General features: G+C 56.9%; 1 protein-coding gene across 3 annotated transcripts; it reads right to left on the reverse strand.

Annotated features, from left to right (window-relative positions):
• Positions 1-805: 805 nt before the first annotated feature.
• MEF2B (myocyte enhancer factor 2B) lies at positions 806-15,061 on the reverse strand. Of its 3 annotated transcripts, none has more exons than XM_060093935.1 (11): positions 15,000-15,061; positions 11,771-11,870; positions 10,037-10,105; positions 5,280-5,362; positions 4,530-4,733; positions 3,178-3,312; positions 2,148-2,295; positions 1,850-1,959; positions 1,668-1,761; positions 1,397-1,508; positions 806-1,105 (listed from the first exon to the last, which is right to left on the reverse strand). In XM_060093935.1, the coding sequence occupies exons 4-11, from the start codon at positions 5,331-5,333 to the stop codon at positions 880-882; spliced, it is 1,083 nt and encodes a 360-aa protein (XP_059949918.1). In that variant the 5' UTR covers positions 5,334-5,362; positions 10,037-10,105; positions 11,771-11,870; positions 15,000-15,061; the 3' UTR covers positions 806-879. The 3 variants fall into 3 exon arrangements, with proteins under 3 accessions (XP_059949918.1, XP_059949917.1, XP_059949919.1); XM_060093934.1 differs by having other exon boundaries at positions 1,850-1,983; XM_060093936.1 differs by lacking the exon at positions 3,178-3,312 and having other exon boundaries at positions 1,850-1,983.
• Between the last annotated feature and the right edge of the window lie 5,842 nt (positions 15,062-20,903).

The following is a 20,903-nucleotide window of genomic DNA, read 5'->3' on the forward strand; positions in this document are numbered from 1 at the left end:
GGGTGGTTGGAGGGGAGGAACAAATGGAGCTCCCTCTGGCTCCCTCCTGGACGCCCAAGTCTGCCCTTACACAGGACAGGCCGAAGTGGAGGGAGTTTGCACCACCCCAAAGTGGGTGGATAAACGCCTGGCTCCCTCCTTCCTCCGGTGGAAATCGTTGGGTCAAGAGATCAAGGGATATGCCCATTTAAAAGATGAAGAGTGTAGCGGCCGCTCCAGCGCTCCCATAGCCCAGCATTCACGGTTCCCCACTGCCTCTTGCTGCAAGCAATTGCAACCCAGCCTGAGCCCTCGACCCAACACCCTCAGGAGCTGGAGCGTAAATAGCCCAGCCCATCACCACTGGGGTGGAACCACTCTAGGTGCCCACCCTATGCGGTGCCCTAGGGTCCCCAGCGGGCTGAGCACTGGCTGCCCACGACGTCACCTGCCCGTTGGCGCCCCCTCCAGGGCTCCTCCCCTTACGTCCCCGTCCCCCCCAACCCCGACCCCGCTTCCCCCTCCACCTGCCTTCCCAAGCAGCACTGGAGTCCTCCTCTCAGGGTCAGGTTCTGGAGTGGGTACCCAAGACACGACAAGGCAAGATTGAGGCCGCTGGGGAAGAGATGGGAGGACCCGGACGGGGGTGTGGCTCTGAGCAGCGACGGTTTCGTTCACGGATGCCCCGTGTGTTTTATTGATGGATACACACACACGGGAAGGGGGAAAGGAGCACCCCAACCTTAGATCCGAACCAGGCTTTCCCCCCTCCAGGCCCCTGCCGCGGAGAGGGTCGTAACTGCTGGGTCTTCTCCAAGGACGCAGGGAGGGAGGTTGAGACCCCACGTGCCCTCACCCCGCCTGATGTGAGGGGCAGAATCGGTGCCACCCCCGGGCCTACTACCGGGGCCAGCTGTCGGTAGTGGGCAGCCGGCGCAGGGGGGGCCCAGGTCGTAGGGGCTCTGCCAGGGGCCGGGCCAGGAGCAAGGGGTAGGGGAAGGCCTTTGGAAAGTCGCCGGGGCCTCCAGGAGCCGGCGAGAGGCGCTCGGACTTGATGCTGACTGGTGGGGTGGGCGAGGAGGCGCCGCGGGCTGGGGGGCCTTCCTCGCCCAGGCTGCGGCCCCCACTGCAGGGAGAGAGGAGCGGGGCCGTGAGCTCAGCGAGGGAAGCCATGGCAGTGGCATGGCTTGGGCAAAGATTGGGCAGGAGGACCTTGGGAAAGGAGGGGGTGGCGATCCCTCTTGGGGCCTCCAAAATAGCCGCCCATCCCCACCAGGACCAGTCGGGAGGGGCTAAGTGCAGAACCTGAAGTGGCCACCAGGGGTCAGCAGTGGCTGGGGCTTGGAAGACTTGGAGGAGCCCCACCCGTGAACCCGGGGCGGGAGGGAGCGTGCAAGGAGGCAGTCGGGGCACTTACCTGGGCTGGGCGGTGGTGACCGGGGGCCCATCACCCCTGGAGGTCTGCCAGGGGGCCAGGGTGGGGGGCTGCAGCAAGCCTGGGGGCGGAGGGGGGTCTCCCAGGCCATATTCTGGGGGGGGGGCAGGAAGAGTAAACTGAGGCCCTGACCTCAGGGAGCCCCTTGCCCAAGCCTGACCCACCCCACCGGCCAGTTTTCAGTTCTGGAGGGCGGGGGAGTGTGAACCCCTGGCAGGCAGGTGTGTGGACGCCTCCCACAGCGGGTGCATACCTGGGGGACCTGCAGGGAGGAAGGGGAAGCTCCCTAGTGGGGGTCCTGGGGTGGCAGTGGAGCACGGACTCTGCAGGCTACCATAGAGGCCTCTCTGTGGAGAGACAGGGGAAAGGGGAAACTGAGGCCCACACCCAGGCCACCGTGCCCCCACAGCCCTTCCACACCTTCCCCTCACTCACCGAGGTGCTCAGTCCCCCTCGGGCCCCAGCCAGGCCACCAGGCAGGTCTGGCCTCCTCCCATCCACTGCCAGGTACAGGGGCGGTGGTGTCTTGCTGCCAAGGTGGCTTGCTGAGAAGAGAGGGTGTGCCAGGCCTGGGGAGCAGGAGACCCCCAGAGAGAGGGCAGGTGGCCATGTCATCTAATGGAGTCCAGAGTGATGCCCACAGCCAAGCAGGGCCAGAGCCAATATTCCCGCCTTGCACAGCCCCCCTGGGACCACCACCCCTCCTCCCCCAGGGCCTATGCCCCATGCTCACCTGGGGGGCCAGCTTTGGGGGCTCCTGGACGGAAGGGGGATGGGCGGCTCTGGGCAGGCAGGGCCTCCCCAAGCCCACTGGGGTCGCAGCCTGGTGGGGGCAGGGCCCCATATGCCATGTCAGGGCTGGGCATAGTGGGAGCTGCTGGCTGAGGGCAGAGAGGACAGGATTGGCTGAGGAATGTGGAAATGAGGGCATCAAGTCCAAGACAGAAAATCCCAATGAGTTCAGTCGCCAGCCTCCACCTTCTGCAAGTCCTCACTACTCCTCCCTCTGGCCTAACGCCACATGGCTGGGGGAGCCTGTGTCTGCCCCTGTCGCTCCTTGACACCTAGGCCCAGAGCTGAGGCTTCTTAATCAGCATAGGGTTGGTCCTGAGGGGGCTTCCCAGGGTGTTTGATGAATCAAAGAAATAAAGAAGGAAGGAACTGGGACTTCCCTGGTGGCGCAGTGGTTAAGAATCCACCTGCCAATGCAGGGGACACGGGTTTGAGCTCTGGTCCAGGAAGATCCCACATGCCACCGAGCAACTAAGCCCGCGTTCCACAACTACTGAAGCCTGTGCGCTCTAGGGCCCACGTGCCGCAACTACTGAGCCTGTATGCTGCAACTACTGAAGCCCACGTGCAACTACTGAAGCCCACGTGCCTTGAGCTCCGCCTCAAGAGAAGCCACTGCAATGAGAAGCCACTGCAATGAGAAGCCCGCGCACCACAACAAAGAGTAGCCGCCGCTCACAACTAGAGAAAACCCACGCAGAGCAATGAAGACCCAACGCAGCCAAAAATTAAAATTAAAATTAAAAAAAAAAGGAAGGAACTGTCTGCCTGTTGAACTCTTTTCCATTCTTCAAAGCCCCTGCTATAATGCCCACTTCTCCAGGAGGCCTTCCCTGCCCACCCAGGCAGAAATCTGCCCCCAAATTCTAGGATTCCTGGTCTTAAGTCTCTCTCTCAATCTCGGCCTCAGCCATTTGGACCTCAGAAGTGGGGGAAGGGCCCCATTCATGGCGGGGCAGGGAGGCACTTACATAGAGCCGGGGTCGGGGCAAGGCTGGGTCACCCCCATCACCTGCCAGCCTCCGCAGCTTCCCTCCTGGCCCCTCAATCCCCTCCTCTGGCTCCAGCTCTTGTCCATCAAGGCCCACGCCCCTCCGTTTCAGTGTCTGTGGAAGGGGGAGACAACAGGGTGACACTCCCCCAATCCTGGCCAAGGAACCTGGTTCTACGGGAGAGGGGAGGACCTATCCCATCCAGCTCTGTGGGCAGGCAGGGTGCAGGCACAGCCTGCTCCAGCCAAATCCTATTAACCGAAAACCCCAGTGAGTTATCACCTAGTAAGTTCCAACTGTGTGTGAGAGAGGGACTGTCCTGCCCTGGGACCAGAGAGGCCCGGGTCACACAGCAGAGGCCGAGATGCACCCAGGCCTGCTGGCATTATCCTAACGCTGCTCCTGAGCGTGATTCGGTTCCTCCATTCTGCACCCACGTGCAGCCTCGGAGCCTGGTGTGCAGTAGGTGCTTAATAAATGTCAGCTGACTGAGCACCTGAGGACAACTTTATAGGTTCTCCTAAGCTGCCACCCACCTGGGAGCAGTGACCAGCACACTCCTGGACCCCTGCCTCTCCTGTGCCAGCTTCTCCCCACCCTCTGCCACACTGGGGCTTCCTGGGTGCAGTCCTAGCCCGCTGCTCTCTCCAGCCCAGTGGCTTTAGCTTCCCGCCCTGGGTAAAGATGCCCACATCCAAAGTGACAGTGATCTTGCCCATCCTGGGTCGTGGGTGTGAGGGCTGCCCAGCTAATGCAGGGGCTGCTCCTGCCTCTTTCTCCTGAGGATGCAGCGGCTCAAGCAAAAACATTCCTGGGGCTTCCCTGGTGGCGCAGTGGTTGAGAGTCCGCCTGCCGATGCAGGGGACACGGGTTCGTGCCCCGGTCCAGGAAGATCCCACATGCCGCGGAGCGGCTGGGCCCGTGAGCCATGGCCTCTGAGCCTGCGCGTCCGGAACCTGTGCTCCGCAACGGGAGAGGCCACAACAGTGAGAGGCCCGCGTACCGCAAAAAAAAAAACATTCCTGGACCTCAGTGAGGTCTGTTTGCTTTGTGGTACCTTTTCTTCTCTGCGTCTGTACTCACCAAATGGGTAACAGGAGCAAATGAGATGATGTGTGTGAGGGGCACATAGTGGGGCCCTCGATGTTTTTTATTTCCACTATCCAGGAAGTTGCCCCTAAAAGGGACACTCTATTACCCCAAACCTGCTTTGACTAGCAGCAAAGCCAAATTGCGACGCTCATCTTTTGTGCGAACCAAGAGTCCCTAGGCTCTGAGTGAGGAGAGCGTGCTGGGCTTCAGGAGGCCGGGGAGGTGGGTCCCAGGGGTACCTCGAGGATGTCGGTGTTGGTGCGGCTCTCGTGAGGCTCACTGTACTCTGTGTACTTGAGTAGCACACGGTCCATGTCCGTGCTGGCGTACTGGAAGAGGCGGTTGGCACTATTGAAGATGATGAGGGCGATCTCACAGTCGCAGAGTACACTTAGCTCATAGGCCTTCTTCATCAGCCCAAACTTGCGCTTGGTAAATGTCACCTGGACCCAGGACCCACAGGCGGGGCAGGAGAAGACAAAGATTTGGATGGTGAGAGGGGAGGTGGAGGGGCCTAATTGTTCCCTGAACATGCCTCGTGATTCCATGCCTTTGCATGTGCTGTTCTTTCTGGCTATACTACTCCTTTTCGCTTCTTAACATGGCAAACTCCTATCGATGCTTCAAAACCCAGCCCAAATGTCCTCTCCTTTGGTAAGTTTACCTTGGCCTCCAGGCAGAGCCCACACTCCCTCTCTGAGCTTCCCCAGTTCTGTGCCTCTCTCTGGTCCAGTGCTTTGAGTTGGGTGTAACTGTATTGAGTTCCATCTCCCCTGTGACTGGGGCTCCAGTCATCAAGGAGAATCAGTGAATTAATCATCATGAGAATGAGTAAATGCTACCTCTCAAACTCCTGACGTTACATCAAGTGTCCTTATTCCCTTGCAGTTCTCCCAGATGGCCAGGCCTTTGGCCAGGCCTTTTCCCAGGCCGTGTCCCCTGCCAGGAATGCCTTTCCCCGAACCACTGTCCCCCGCCACTGAACTCACCTGCCGATTCCTTTGGTCCAGAATGCGTGAGATCTGAATTTTCTTCCTCCCCATTGTCCCAGGCTGGGTGGAGTGTCCTTGGTCTGGGGGTCGGGGGGGAGGAGAACAGGACAGAGTAGGTGGGTGGAGAGTGGGGACAGGCACCCCAGTCTACCCCCTATCTTCCTCCTGCCCCTGCCAGGTGCTGAAAGGGAGATGATGGGGGACATCAAGGCAGGCTGGGTCATCCCCACAGCCCACACCCTAGACCAGCCCAGGATGCAGCAAATGCTCATTGAACACCTTCAGACCAATGTTTAATAAGGAGAAGGCTGACCAAGGGGGAAAGATTGAGAGGTATGGGTGCCCCTACCTGAAGCTTTAAAGCAAAACAAGCTGGTAACTGTGGGACCTCGGGGGAGCCTGACCCCGTGTCTGTGCAGCGGGGATAACAGTGTGGTGCATTGCCCAGTGCTGCTGGAGCATAAAATGAGCTAACCCACAAAGGGCATTCAGATCTGCCTTGCAGACAGCAGGTGCTGTGTATGCACTGCTGTTATGAATACTGGCGACAGCTTAAAAGTTCTCAACAGGCCAGGTTGGAGGGCCATCCAATGCTGGTACCCAGCGGTGCTCAGTGATCCTGAGCCTCTGAAAGTAAGCCTGGTCCACACAGCAGACACTTTTGAACTCATTCAATCCCACAATAGCCCTTTGATGAGCAAGGTTGAGGGCTGTGGTTACCAGAAAACATATATTAAAAATATATAAAACGTATATTTAAAACTGTATTGAGGGGCTTCCCTGGTGGCGCAGTGGTTGAGAGTCTGCCTGACACAAGTTCGTGCTCCCGTCCGGGAAGATCCCACATGCCGCGGAGCGGCTGGGCCCGTGAGCCATGGCCGCTGAGGCTGCGCGTCCGGAGCCTGTGCTCCGCAACGGGAGAGGCCACAGCAGTGAGAGGCCCGCGTACCGCAAAAAAAAACTAAAAACAAAAACAAAAAAAACTGTATTGAGAGTGGAAAAAAGACTAGAAGGAAATGCTCAAGCTGCAAGTCAACGCTGGGTGGAAATTTATGGGTGAGTTTTTTCCCGTTTTTAAAAATTGAGATGCAATTCACATAACATAAAACTTGCCATCTTAACGTGTGCAATTCAGTGGCATTTAGAGCATCCACGACATTGTACAACCATCACATCTATCTAGTTCCAGAAAGTTTTCATCCTCCCAAAAAAAGACCCCAGCCCCATTAGCAGCCACTCCCCATTCCCCTCCCCTCAGCCCCTGGCAACCACTAATCTACGTTCTCTCTCTATGGATTTGCCTGTTCTGGACACTCCTTATAAATGGAATAATCATACAATGTGTGGGCTTTTTGTCTTTTTTTTTTTTTTTTTGATCTTTTGAATTTTCTAACATTTGTCCCTCAGTGATTATAGATTTCTATTTTAAAAATTGTGTGTGTAGGGACTTCCCTGGTGGTCCAGTGGTTCAGACTCCACGCTTCCAGTGCAGGGGGCGCGGGTTCGATCCCTGGTCGGGGAACTAAGATCCCACATGCTGCGTGGCATGGCCAAAAAATAAAAATAAAAATGAAATAAAAAGTTGGGGGGAAGCATAAGAGAAACCCTATCCCTGCCCCACCATCCAGCGGAAGGAGGGGGGAATGCCCTGGAAAGACTTAAGCTTGGAACCCTCACACTGGGGGATGGGGTGGGCCCAGGCAAACTGGAGAGAAACTCTGGACCTTCCTCATGGGGATCTTGGATCTCCCTGGTGGAGGCCCCAAGGGTGGGAATGGGCAGCTCAGCATGTGCCCAAGACACGGTCCAGGACTCTCCCAGCAGCCCTCATGCAGGGCTCCTTGGAATCAAGGAATCATGTTGCCTGTTCAGCGGCACCCACCCCACTGTACAGACAGCCACTCTGTGGCCCCCGAGATCCCCTCTGCCAACTTTATGACCACACTCCACTCCCCCAGCCCTCCCATGTCATAGGTGGCTGAGGCCTGCCCAGGGTGAAGTGGGCCTGCCCTCAGGTCTCAGCCAGTCTCTGAACAGAAGAGCGGTCTTTAGCAAGGGAGGCCTCTCCCTCGGCCTCAGTTTGCTGTTCTGTGAATGGGGTGGGTATGAAATACAAGTACCTGGCACAAAGCCTGGGAATGAGCTCTTGGGAAGTATAGGGAAATGTAGGTCCGTCTCTGGGAGTAGCCATACCTGCTTCCCACACCCCAGCCCGAGGGGTCTGAGCAGGGTGCCTCATCTTCCCACAGACCCAGGGCTGGAAGTGTGAGACGCCCCAGTCCGTCATATGCGGCCCGCTGTGTCACCCCAGACACACCCTCCACCTTCTCTGGGTTGGGTCTCTGAGCAGTCACAACTATGCAAATCCCAGGCCAACGAAAGCCCCCATCTCAGCCCCCCAGCTCCAGCTTAACTTGCTAAATTTAACCTCTGGGGCTAATTTTAATCCCCGGCTGGAATCAGGCTAGTTCCCACGGCTGGGATGCGTTATCCCCGCCCTGACAGGTCCCTGGGGACAGAAGGAGGGCACTGGCCGGGAGGTCTCGGTGCCAAGATGACTCAGGAAATGCACCCCACGCCTGGGGTCCCATGGGAACATGGGACTTGGACATGAGTCTCTGGGCCTGGAAGATCAACTCTGGCCCCTTCTCACTCTGTCCCCATTTTAGACAAGGACATCCTGGCTAGGGCAGGGTTCACATAATGGGGGAGCCCCAAGAGTCAGAAGGTCAGGGGGTGTTTCTCTGAACTGAGACCCAAGAGCCAAGACAGGAAGTAAGTTCCGGGCAGAAGGAATGGCAGGTGCAAAGGCCCTCAGGAGGGAGGAGATGCATCAAGAAGACTGGAGTGAGGAGGCCAGCAGGAGAGACTGCAGAGGCAGGGCCACTCCGGGTCCTCTGAGCTGCAGGAAGGCCTGTGGGTTTTGGTCTAAGAGCAGTATACAGCCATGGGAGGGGTTTGAGCAAGAAGGCACAGGACTTTAAAAACTTGGCCATGGGGCTTCCCTGGTGGCACAGTGGTTGAGAGTCCGCCTGCCGATGCAGGGGACACGGGTTCGTGCCCCGGTCTGGGAAGATCCCACATGCCGCGGAGCGGCTGGGCCCGTGAGCCATGGCCGCTGAGCCTGTGCGTCCAGAGCCTGTGCTCCGCAGCGGGAGAGGCCACAACAGTGAGAGGCCCGCGTACCGCAAAACAAAACAAAACAAAAAACTTGGCCATGGCTGCCATGGGGAGCAGGACTGTTGGCGGCAGGGGTAGAGATGACAGGAAACTACCGGGAGGCCAGGGCTGTGTCCATCTGGGCAGAGACTGGGGGTGAGGCCCCCTCTGTGCTATGCCTGAATCTTGCACTTTAAGTCACTGTACTCTAGGGCTCTTTGGGTCCTCTAGAAGCCACTAGGTCCTCTGCCATCTCTGGAGCCAGGCCTGACAGGTGCAGATGGGCTCACACAGGGGTTTGAGTCTTCTGAACTTTGATGACCTTGGAGCCCCCAATCCTCACCCAGGAACCAAAGTCATCCCCTACCCTGGTCCTTGAGGGATCTACCCAGCACACAGCTGATCGTGTCCCTTCACTGCTCATGCACTCCTCATGGCTCCTCACTGCCCTCAGGAGGAAGGAAGTTCCAGTCCTCAGCCTGCCATTCAAGGCCCTGCCCCAGGGACTTCCCTGTGGTCCAGCGCTTAAGACTTCACGCTCCCCAGTGGTTAAGAATCTGCCTGCCAGTGCAGGGGACAAGGGTTTGAGCCCTGGTCTGGAAGATCCCATGTGCCGCGGAGCAAATAAGCCTGTGCGCCACAACTACTGAGCCTGCGCTCTAGAGCCCGTGAGCCACAGCAACTGAGCCCGAGTGCCACAACTACTGAAGCCCACATACCTAGAGCCTGTGCTCTGCAACAAGAGAAGCCACTGCAATGAGAAGGCCGCGCACCGCAATGAAGAGTAGCCCCCACTCGCCGCAACTAGAGAAAGCCCACACGCAGCAATGAAGAACCCACGCAGCCAAAAATAAATAAATAAATAAATAAAAAGAAAGAAAAATATTAAAAAAAAAGACTCTGCACTCCCAATGCAGGGGGCCTGGGTTCAATCCCTAGTCAGGGAATTAGATTCTGCACACCGAAACGAAGATCCCGCATGCTGCAACTAAGACCCGGCGCAGCCAAATAAATAAAATAAATTTTTAAAAAAGTAAAAAAGGCCCTGCCCCAATCAGCTCCTGCCCACCGTTCTCTACCCTCAACAAAATATCTCTGCCTGAAAAGCCCTTGTTGCCCCTTCTGCACCTGGCCAACTCCGATTCACATTTCAGAAACCTAGCTCAAAAAAATCCATTCCTCCATGAAGCCCTCCCTGCCCTCACTCTGGTCTCCCACAGCCTCCATCCATCCCCTCCAGTTCTGACTCTGTGGGGCTAAGGGGGTCGTATATCCAGCTCTCTCCTTCTCCCCGAGACTGGAAGACCCTCAGGACAAGTCAGAGGGGTGACTGGGAAGATTTGGTGAAGGGAGCAGGTCACATCTGAAGGGACAGGTCTGAACTCCCCCCAGCTTCCCTCAACAACTTCCTCTCAGACTCCCCCAGCTGACTCCCTACCCAGAAATACATGGGCATGCAAATCCAGCCACTCAGCGTTGACCTGCCTCAGGCCCAGGTGTGAAGGGCCAGCCAAGGAATGCGGAGGCGGAAGGCCCAGGGTGTGCATATATATTTGTATTCACATGCAAATCCCCACCCCAAGCAGCAGACAGACCTGGCGGCCCCTTCTCCAGATGTTGGCGTGACCGGAACTGCTGGGGGGAGGTGGTGGTGCGTGCTGAATCTGCAGGGCACGAGGGGGGAGGCTGAGGTTAGGGGAGTACTCTTCTGTGTGCATATTCCCCCCACCCCCACCAATGTCCAGCTAGAAAGCAGAGAGCTTGTGGCATCTGCCCAGCAGAGAGGCACAGGTGGACTCATCAACCCAGGAAAGGGAAGAAGAGTCAGGAGAAATCCAAGAGGGCATCTCAAAGGAGGAAGCATGGAGTTGGGCCTCAGTGGAAGGGCTGGATGGGGCCCCGAGCAGATGCGCAGGGGAGTGGGCATCTGAAGTCAAGAGTCCAATACCTCCCATCCCTTTCTTTGCCCCCCATTTATCAAGTGCCAACCATTGTGATAAATTGACCTCAAAAGAAGTAGAAAGCTTAAGTAGACCAATGACCACAGAAGATTAGAAAAGTGACTTGAGACCTACCTTTAAAAGGACAACACGCCCCAACAGTTTTATGGCTATTTTATCAAATCTTAAAGGACAGGAAAGTGAAATGTTCTTTAAACTACCTCAGGGCCTCCCTGGTGGCGCAGTGGTTAAGAGTCCGCCTGCCGATGCAGGGGATACGGGTTCGTGCCCCGGTCTGGGAGGATCCCATATGCCACGGAGCGGCTGGGCCCGTGAGCCATGGCCGCTGGGCCTGCGCATCCGGAGCCTGTGCTCCGCAACGGGAGAGGCCACAACAGTGAGAGGCCCGCATACAGCAAAAAGAAAAAAATAAATAAATAAAATAAAAAATAAACTACCTCAGACCTTTGAAAACAATGGGAACTGCCCAAGTCATTCTATGAAGCTCTTGTAGGTCAGAACCTAAGTCTAAAAAGAGAGAAGTATTGACCACGAAAGGGGCAATGTTAGAAGCCAGGGATTTCAAGGAAGATCTCTCTGAAGAGGTGACATCTGAACTGAGACCCAAAGCCCAAGAAAGACACAGCCAAGCAAAGAATCAGTTGTGGGGAGATCTGGTGCAAGGGTGTTCCAGGCAGGGGGAACTGCAAGTGCAAAGGCTCAGAGTGATCATGAGTTTGGCATTTTGAAAAAAGCAAAGAAATCTCTATGACTGGACAGTGCGAGCAAGGGAGAGAGGGGAGGGGACTGGTGGTGGGGAGAGTTGTGGCGCTTGGATCACATAGGTCCTTGTGGGCCACAGCGACGAGTGTGGGTTTTACTCTGAGGGCATTAGGGAGCCACAGAGACTTTGGAGGCAGGGGAGGGTCAGGATATGATTTTACAGGTTAAATAATCCCTTTGTACTTCCATGCATTGCTGGTGGAAAGAGAAAGAGGTAGAGCCACTCTGGAAAACTGTCTGGCACCTATTAAAGCTGAACATGCATCTACCCTTTGACCCAGCGATGCTTCTCTTCAATATTCACCTAAGAGAAAAGTGTCCATGTTTTACCAAAGGACACAGACAAGAATGTTCTCAGCAGCCTCATTTGTCAGAGCCCCAGATTGGAAACAACTCAAATGCCCTCCAGGGGAGAACTGGTAAATGATTTTTGGTAGATTCTATGCAAGACTACTATACAGCACAGAAAAAGGATGCCTTCCACCTCCATGCAACCACACAGGTGAATCTCCCAGACCATGTGCCAGTTCAGCAATACTGGGCTCCACAGAGAGGACACACCATGTGATTCCATTTATATGAAGTTCCAGAACAGGCAAAACTCACCTACAGTGATGGATATGAGCACAGTGGCCACCTGGAGCAGGTACTGTGACAGGACAGCAGGAGTCCGGGGGCTGGGGTGTCCTGTTCCCCGGGCCAGGACCTGGATACATAGGTGTGTTCAGTTCGTGCAAATTTTTTAGCCCTACTCCAATGATTTTTTCATTTTTCTCTATGTGATTTATCTCAACCAAAAGATTTTTTTAAAAACCTCGTCCCTGGGGACTTCCCTGGCCATCCAGTGGTTAAGACTCCACGCTTCCATTATAGTGGGCATGGGTTCGATCCCTGGTCTGGGAACTAAGATCTCACATGCTGTGCGGCACGGCCAAAAAAACAAAAACAAAATCAAAAAAAACCCTAAAACAAACCTCGTCCCTAGTCATGGCTGCCATGAGAAACAGCATCTGTCTGGGCAGGAGCAAGGTGGCCAGGAGAGGCTGGGGCAGGTGTCTAGGTGGGAGATGTGGGGCCTGAACTGGGACGGGGGCTGCAGGTAGGCAGAAGAGGATGGATTGTTTGGCGACCAAGGGGACAGGACATGCTGGTGGCATATGCCTGGGGTTGGGAGGGGGCCTGGGGTCTCTGGCCTGAGCGTTGATCTGGAGGGGGGAACTGGGTGTACAAAGGAAGATTTCATGAGTGCCTGGAGCATCATAAACTCTCTAAGGTGATACCTGTGGTCACTAAGTCCATCAACAAACACCACTGCAGTCCTTCAGGCCATGACTGTCATCTCCCTCTAAGAGGTCTCTTAGCCCCCTGGTGATGGAGATGGGGGTCTGGAAGGAATCCCACCCTCCCACTGACCCTTCACTGCTGGCCTCTCCCTGTGGAAGGACTCAGTTTTCTCACCTGTAAATGGGAGCGAGAATCCTTCTCCCACCAGCTGGGGAGGAGGGGGCAGTGGAGGAATCTATCAACCTTGCCTTCTGGCGTCCCAGAAGCCAGAAGGAAGAAGGGCCTTGGAACTGGGGATGCTGAGTCAGTGTGCCATCTTGCAAGACCACAGTGACACTTACTGTGACACGCTGGGCGATATCAGACCCCTACTTCCTCCTCCCCCACCAAATGGGTCACAGAATCCTGATCTCAAAGGCTTTGCAGTGAGGTTTGAGAGAAAAGATCAGGAACAGTCAAGTTCCCCTTCTTGGCTCCCAGTGGGGCTTTAATGGAGCGACAAGTGGCAAAGTCACGCTGCCAGACCCTTGAGCTCAGAGGCCTCAGCTTGGTGGGGGACCCGGGCCGGCGAAGAAAGGAGAGGAGGAAAGGAGAAGTGAGAGGCACGTGGGTGGCCTGGGGGAGGTGAGGGCCCGCGGGACGCGGCGAAGCGGGGAGGGGGCGCTGCTCCTGGGCCCTGCAGCAAATCAGGCCAGTGGCCCCGCCTCACGCAACCCAGGCGGTGGTTTCATCACCTGCTCCCCAAGTACCTCATTACAGGCGACAGGAAGAGCCCCTTGGAAAGTCGGGACCCCCCCTCCCCTCTCTTGAGGGCTCCAGCGGCTCCCACCCCAGCTGCTGGTGACACCCCACCTCCCCGAGCCGGGGCCCTGGGCCGCCTCCTCCCCTGGGAGCCTGGGGAGATGGTGGCCCAGGTTGGGGGGGGCACTGTGGGTGACCTAGGGGCTGGCTCAGCCCACAACGTCTCCTGGAGTCCCTCACCTGCCCTGGGGAGACGGCGGGCTCTAGCAGTGACTACTGTGCAACCAAACATCTCTGGGCCTCAGCTTCCTACCCCAGAAGATGGGGAGAGTCGGTGACACCTCCCTGAGTTGGGGGGCTCTCTGGAGATAATATCACCCTCTTTCTCTATGCAGGCAGTTTTTGCCATCACTGGGCCTGACCCCTCCCAGAAGGCCTTGGGGTCACCTCTCCTCAGCCCTGGGGTGCCCAGCTCAGAGTGAGGGCCCCGGGCAGACCCAGGAAGGGTGTGGGGACAGGGGGTCAGGGAGAAAGCCCTTTCCTCCTACGTACAGATGGGGGGGGTTGGGAGATTCCCCTCACAGGGAGACCCCCCAAACACATGCATCACCCCCAAACACCCACATACATAAGTCCCCAAAACACATGCAGTCCACAATACATGCAGACCCCTCCCAAACCCACATGGCTTGCCAAATACACACATCCCCAAAACACACAGAGGCCTCTGCACACGCAGATGCCCAACTACACGCAGACCCCTCAGACACACACAGAGTCCCCCAACACCTGCCGATCCCTCAAATGTACACAAACCCCCCAGTATATGCAGACGCCCCCAAACACACGACCCCCAACAACATGCAACCCTCCTAGACACACACAGAGCTCCCCAAACACATGTAGACTCCCCAAATCCATGCTAGTCCCCCATTATAAGCAGGCCCCCAGACACAGATAGGGCCTCTATCTCCTGCAGGGGTATCGCCCACTCTCTGGCTTCCTGAGGCAGGGTGGGAGCACCCCCCAGGGGAGAGATGTGGGTTCGGGGCTGGGGGTTCTGAGGGTGGGGTGTGAAGATCTCAGGGATCGCACGTACAGACACTGCATGGGGAACACACGCCATGCTGGTGCAAGTGGCAGGGGGGTGAGGGGATCTTCAGGGTATTCCTGGGGACTGTGGGGGTCTGAGGGTGGGGTGTGTTACCCACGTGTGGCTCTGAATCCCAGAAACCCAGAATGTTCCAGCTGGAGAAAGCCCTTTGTGGGGTCCCTTTGTGTATAGATCCCTCTGGCACTCATGGGGAAATGGAGGCCCAGTGGGGGACCCTCAGACCCACCTCCACAGACCCCTCCCCAGGCCTGCTCCATGAGCTGAGAGGTATGATGGCCTGGCTGTGGCTACGGGAACAGCCAGATGGGGGTATCCACTCCACTGGCTCCACTGTACACTCATTGCCTGACATGCTCCAAGCCTCAGTTTCCCCATTTGTACCATGGGTCCTGGGGGCGCCTCAGGCACTCACCCACCTGTCCCTCTACTTTAGACAGGCCTCATCTACCAGTAGATTCCCAGCTCATCTTCCTCCCCTTTCCAGGCACCTGAAACACCAGCCCCAGACAGACCTGCCACTTTCCCATTGCCAGGCTTTTGCCCCCCGATGTGCCCTCTCCCCGGAACGCCCTTCTCAGACTCACCCAGGTCTGAGACGCTGCTACACATCCTTCAAGCCTGGGCAGAAATCTCTCTTTCTAGAGGTGCTAATTTCCCCAGACCAGATTTCTCTTTCCCTGTGTCACTTAGTCCTACCAGATATTTTTGGTGCTTCTTTGTTACTTTCTTTGATGATCCTGTTGCCCCACTAAGATGTCCGTTCCACGAGGGCAAGGATGGAGCCTTCCCAGTGCCTGGCACACAGTAGGTCTGCAATCACCCTTCCTTGAATGAATGAGCAAACAAATGCTTAACAAATGGAAGAAACATTGGCAACGGGTTCCGTTTTCTTTTAAATACCTCATGGTTCACAAGACAAATTTGAGGTCCCATCTGGCCCACAGGCCGTCAGTTTGAGGGGGCCCCTGCTCCTCTACCCCTCTCTAAACAGCCCACAGCACGACAGCCCACTGGATGGTGCTCATGCTTCTCTCAGGCCAAGGGGCTGACCCTCTGAAGGTTCCAGTGCCCACCTTGGAAGGAAACTATGTCCCGGGGTCATGCAGGACCTGGCTGCCCGCACGGTCCACTGAAGGTCCTGTCAGGAAGGCCATTTTCTCTGTCACGGCCACTGCAAATGGAGATGTGCCCCATCCCACCTCCCATGGGGCTTGGGACTCCTACCCCTGGGGGTGAGAGAGACCGTACATTCAGAACCCAACTCTGCTATCTCACACAGGTCAGAGCCCTCGGCCACCAAAGGCCCCCAACGATGTCCCCTAAGCTGCAGTGGCAGCTGCAGGAACGACCCAAGGCTTCTCTTTGTTCCAAAGAAAGACCTCCCCGTAGGGCCCCAGAAATTCATCCCCAGAGGCCCAGGCCTCCCTGCTTGGGAAATTAGCACATCTGTCAGAGCTGAGCGGAAGAGACTCAGCCCATAGCCCAGCAGACCCAAGACGCAGCCAGTGGGGAACACAAGATGGGGCCTTTGAGGCATCCCCGGTCCCCACTTTCTTCCCCAAGAAATGTCTGGGAGCTGACCAAGGTGCCAGGGACACAAGGGCAGGGAGTGGACAGACCTATCTGGCCTTTCCCATTGCCCAGTCTGGTGGGGGAGAAGACAGACACGTAAACTGTCAGGGACAGAGCCCTCACCAATGAAATTCTATAGGGCAGGGGTCCCCAACTCCCGGGCCGTGGACCGCTACCCGTCCGCAGCCTGTTAGGAACCTGGCTACACAGCAGGAGGGGAGTGGAGGGCGAGCAAGCGAAGCTTCATCTGCTGCTCCCCATCTCTCACATTACCACCTGAACCATCCCCTCTGCCCCCAGTCTGTGGAAAAATTGTCTTCCATGAAACCTGTCCCTGGTGCCAAAAAGGTTGGGGACCACAGCTATAGGGTGAGGCAGTGGGGGAGGTGGTAGGGGAGGGAGCTGCTTTGGAAAGATGGGCCAGAAGGGACTTTTTGAAAAGGGGACCTCAAGGACTAGAGGACACCAGCCATGAAGGGGTGTGGGTGAGAGACTGCCTGGTGGAAGGAATGGCAGGTGCAAAGGCCCTGAGGTGGGAATGTGCTGGGTGGGTTCCACGTGCAGGCGTGGCTGGTATTGCCAGGTATGGGTGAGCAAGGGGCATCTGGAGACAGAAGAGGGCAGGGAGGCTGCAAGGGGCCTTGGGGATCAGGGTGAAAGAGTGGGCTGTAGAGCAATGGAGAGTCATGGAGGGTGCATGAACGGGGGTGGAGGGTGGCTGTGGTGCAATTCAGGATTTTCAGCAGACTCCGTGGCTGCTGTGGGGAGAAGTCCTTTGGGAGCAGGAGGCCAGGACAGCGTCCAGTGGGAGAGGGTCGGGGCTCTGATTGTGGAAATTGGACAGAGGCAGGCCTGTGCCCACAGCAGCGACTCATTATCACAACTTGCCTGGATTGTTCCCTTCCGAGGACCCCACCTCAACCTCTGGTGAACCTGAACCTGGAGGAGATCAGGACAGGGAAGCTGACAGGCCTGAGGCTTACTTGGTCCCTGGTGGAGGGTGGGGTGAGGGTGGACCTGGATGGGGCTTACAGGCACGTCCACTCGGTCATAGTTTGGATGGCACCTCCTGTTACTGAGCGCCTGCTGTCTGCCCGGGCCCATGCTCCACCTCATTTACACACAGGACCAGCTTGACTCAGATAGCCCACTGAAGCGGAGATGGCTGCCCTGTTTTTTTGTTTTTTTGGGTTTTTTTTTGCGGTACGCGGGCCTCTCACTGTTGTGGCCTCTCCCGTCGCGGAGCACAGGCTGCGGACGCGCAGGCTCAGTGGCCATGGCTCACGGCCCCAGCCGCTCCACGGCATGTGGGATCTTCCTGGACCGGGGCACGAACCCGTGTCCCCTGCATCGGCAGGCGGACTCTCAACCACTGTGCCACCAGGGAAGCCCTGCCCTGTTTTATACAGGAGGAAGCAGGCTCCTTCCCAGGGCCACACGGTGGGACCCCAGATCCTCGCTCAAGCGTGGGCTTATACCACAGGGTTGTCCGGCCGTGCCCCAAACTCACCCCCACCGACCCAGTCTGGGAAGTGGGCCTGGGGAGCAGTGGGATCTGAGACACTCATCCCTGAGTTCCCTGGGGCCAGTGGGCAGCCTCACGAGCCCCCCCAAGATGCAGGCTCAGCGAGGACCTTTGGGAGGCTGAGAAATGGGACCCAACCTCTGTGTACACCCCACTCGGATTCATGGGCCTGGGCTGGGGTGACCTCTCCAACCCCACATGGGATCCCAGGAGTGTGATAAATACTCTCTGAAAAATGACGTCTGTCTCCAGGTGCATGTGTGCCTCTAATATTCCAGAAGGTCAGACCCCCAACATGTCTACACTCATTGCATCTGAGTTGGGGTGACAAATTATTTTAATTCCCTTTCTCCTCTAATTTGCATTTTCTAGATGTCTGCCTGGTTGGGTAATGATTTAATGAAATCAATCATTAGTTGGAGATGGGAAGTAAGACCGGGCTCAAATTGCTCAGGTCACAGGGTCAGAAAGGGGTAGCGATTTGTCTGAGGTCACACAGAGAGGAGAGAGGAAGCTGGGGCCCCTCACTCCTGGGCTTAGTTCTCCTAGGGGCTGAGGGGCCTGGGTGTTTCCACCTGGCCTCAGTCTTCACTCTTGCAAAGTGGCAGCTTCAGATCAGATAGCGAGTTCCCAGCTCTCGCAGGTGAGACCCCAGGACTCTAAATGTCCCAAAATTCCATTCCCTGGAGGCCAAGTTTCACTCCTGGACTCAGACAGGTAGTGGAAGGCAGGTATGGGGACAGGAGGGAGCAAGGCTGACTTCTCCCAAAGCTCCTTTGACCTTTGAAATCAAACCCCATACACTTGTCCTTCCAAGTCTAAATACTTTTTTGAACCCCGTTTCCTTCACCCCAAGAGTCTGAAAGTTCTCATCCCTGACGCCAAAGATCCAGAGGTCCTGACCTTCCCCAGTGAGGATTCTCAGCTGGTCAGGCAGAAGGCCTCAGCTATTTCTGACTTCTTGGGTCTGCAGCTTGGGGACTGGGAATAGCCAGGGACCCCAGTGGGCAATGTCTGCTGCCCTGGACCCTGAGAGAGGCAGAGGGTGGGGACCATGACCATGAAAGTAACGCAGCCACGGTCTTGTCATGTGCTGACAACCTTGGAGGGCTGTCACTATGGTTCCTATACCCATGGCCCAGATGGGACACTGAGGCACAGGGAGGAAGTGGCCCAGGCAGCTGTGGTGCCCCACTCAGGGCTCTGTGCCCACCATCCTGCCCTCAGCCACAGAGGCATCCTGTGGGCCCAGCTGAGGCCCCATGTTCACTGCATGAGGTGCAAACCCCATGGGGTGGGTGAGGGTCATGGCGGTCAGAGGCACACGTGGATGTCATGCCACTTGCAGGTCTGCGGCCGCGACACACAAGGGCACACCAACAGCAGGAAGGCATGGGGTCGTGGTTGTGCACAGGGGGCTCCAGGATGCACAAAGGGATGTGACCCAGGAAAGGGGACCACTGTAACTCACAGTCGCATACCAGGGGCTCATGGCACCACAACTTTGGACTCACAATTCTCCAACTGACACAACCCTCAGACACATGCCCTTTGGACACACAACCCCTCAGACATGACACACACTCCTTCAGACATAACTCCTGGACATGCAACCCCTGGGACACTCACCCTTTCGGACACACAACCTCTCAGAACCACAACCCTTGAACCCCACCCCTCGAACACAACCTCAGACTCACACCCCTTGGACACATACCCTTTGGACACACAAACCCAGGACACATAACCTCTCAAACTCACAATCCTAGGACTGCACACCTCTTAGACACAACTCTCCCTCGTACAGCAGGACATTCGGACTTTCAAACTCAACCCAGCCCACAGATGCCATTCAAAGGACACCGCACAAACCTCGGCCCGACGCAACACGCACCTGCTACACCTGGACCCTTGGACGCTCGCGCACCGACCTGGAGGAAGCGGCTCAGAACCCCGAGCGCCCTGCAGCCGCAAGGGCCTTCCGAGCGGGGCGGCCCCGCCCCCGTGAGCTGATTGGCCGGGGCGTAAATTTGCATAGAGGGCGTGCCCGCGGGCTGCGACGGGCGGGGCACTTGGGCGTGGCCGGGTCCCGGGAGTTCTGGGGCCCGGGACTCAGACGCTGGAAGACTCTGAGGTGGGGGAATAGTATAATGAGGGAGGGGGGCCCGGGAGGGAGCTGGATCAGACCTGCCAGGCTTCCCCCGATGTCAGTGGGCGACCCTGACCTGCTGAGCCTGACCCTAATTCGGACCCTGTCTGTAACCCCCTGCTATCTCCTATTCTGGGCTAACTCCAACCTGAGTGAAATGTAACTCCGACCCGGGACCCTGAGGCCCCAGGCACTGAGACCTTCTCGAAGCCAACCCTGACCCTTGCTCTCACCCAAATGGAGGGACTGCAGAAAGGGGCTCTGGGGTCGCTGAGGGACCTCGCCCAGCTGTGTGCCTCCTGCAGCTGAATGTGTGACCCACGTGTTTAGACAGGAGGGTGACAGACCCCTCGGTGACTGGGCGCCCTCCTCCACTTCAAAGGTCAGCTTCCAGGACTGGATCCCCTCCCTGGGATCCCAGCACCACCCAGCACAGGTCCAGGCCCAGAGGGGGATCAGAGCAGGATTAATGAGTGAATCAAGGTGGAAAGAATTACAGGATGAAGATGACATTTGACTGGGCAATCCTGGAGAAGCCCCCAGTCTGGAGGAAGCAGAGCTACCACATACTCCCTATCCCTGTGGGATCAGAACTGGGCCAGAGGGGTCAGGGAGGGCTTCCCCCAAAGAGGGGCGGAGCATTTATACTGGGCCTTGAAGCATGAGTAGGAGTTTGCCACCGGTAGAAGAAGAGGGAATAGGACTTGCAAAGGTTCAGAGAAAGAGTGCAAAACATTCTTTGGTGGGGGAAGATGAAGCCAGAGCAGTGACTGGAAGTAGATTGAGCTGGGCACCCAAAGAGAGGCTTGGGGATAGGGGGAGGGGGACCACTGGGGCAGATGAAAGGGGAGAGCAGGTGGGTTGCAATGGCTGCCTGGTATCCACCTTCTAAGAAGACAACAGGAGGTGACTGGACCCCTGGACTCAGGGGGGAGCATGTGGAGATATTAGTATGTGGGGGACACTGAGGAAGGGAACAGAGACCCTGACTCTCCCCACACCTCAGTTTCTCCATCTGTGACATGGGCAGTTTGGACCCCCAGCCTGGGCACAGATTTCTCTTTGGACCAAAAAAACTGGGGTTCACACTGTGTCATAAAGGTGGGGATCAGGGTTCCTGCCTCTCCCACCCCGTCTTTGCTGCCCTTCAGTGCCCAACACCAGACACTCAGGTGTCCCAAGAACACACCAGGGCCTAGGCCAGGTTGGGGGCTTCTGCCCGGGCTCAAAGGCACAGAACAAGGCTTGGGGAGTGTGGAAGTGGCTGGGGACCCCTGGGGCCCTCGAGAGCTGCTCTGTTTACCCAAGACCGCCTGCCTGCCTCTGATGCAACAAGCACGCTCTGGTTACGTGA

This window comes from Mesoplodon densirostris, chromosome 3 (genome assembly GCF_025265405.1).
Source record: "Mesoplodon densirostris isolate mMesDen1 chromosome 3, mMesDen1 primary haplotype, whole genome shotgun sequence".
In the NCBI taxonomy this organism is placed as follows: Eukaryota; Metazoa; Chordata; class Mammalia; order Artiodactyla; family Ziphiidae; genus Mesoplodon; species Mesoplodon densirostris.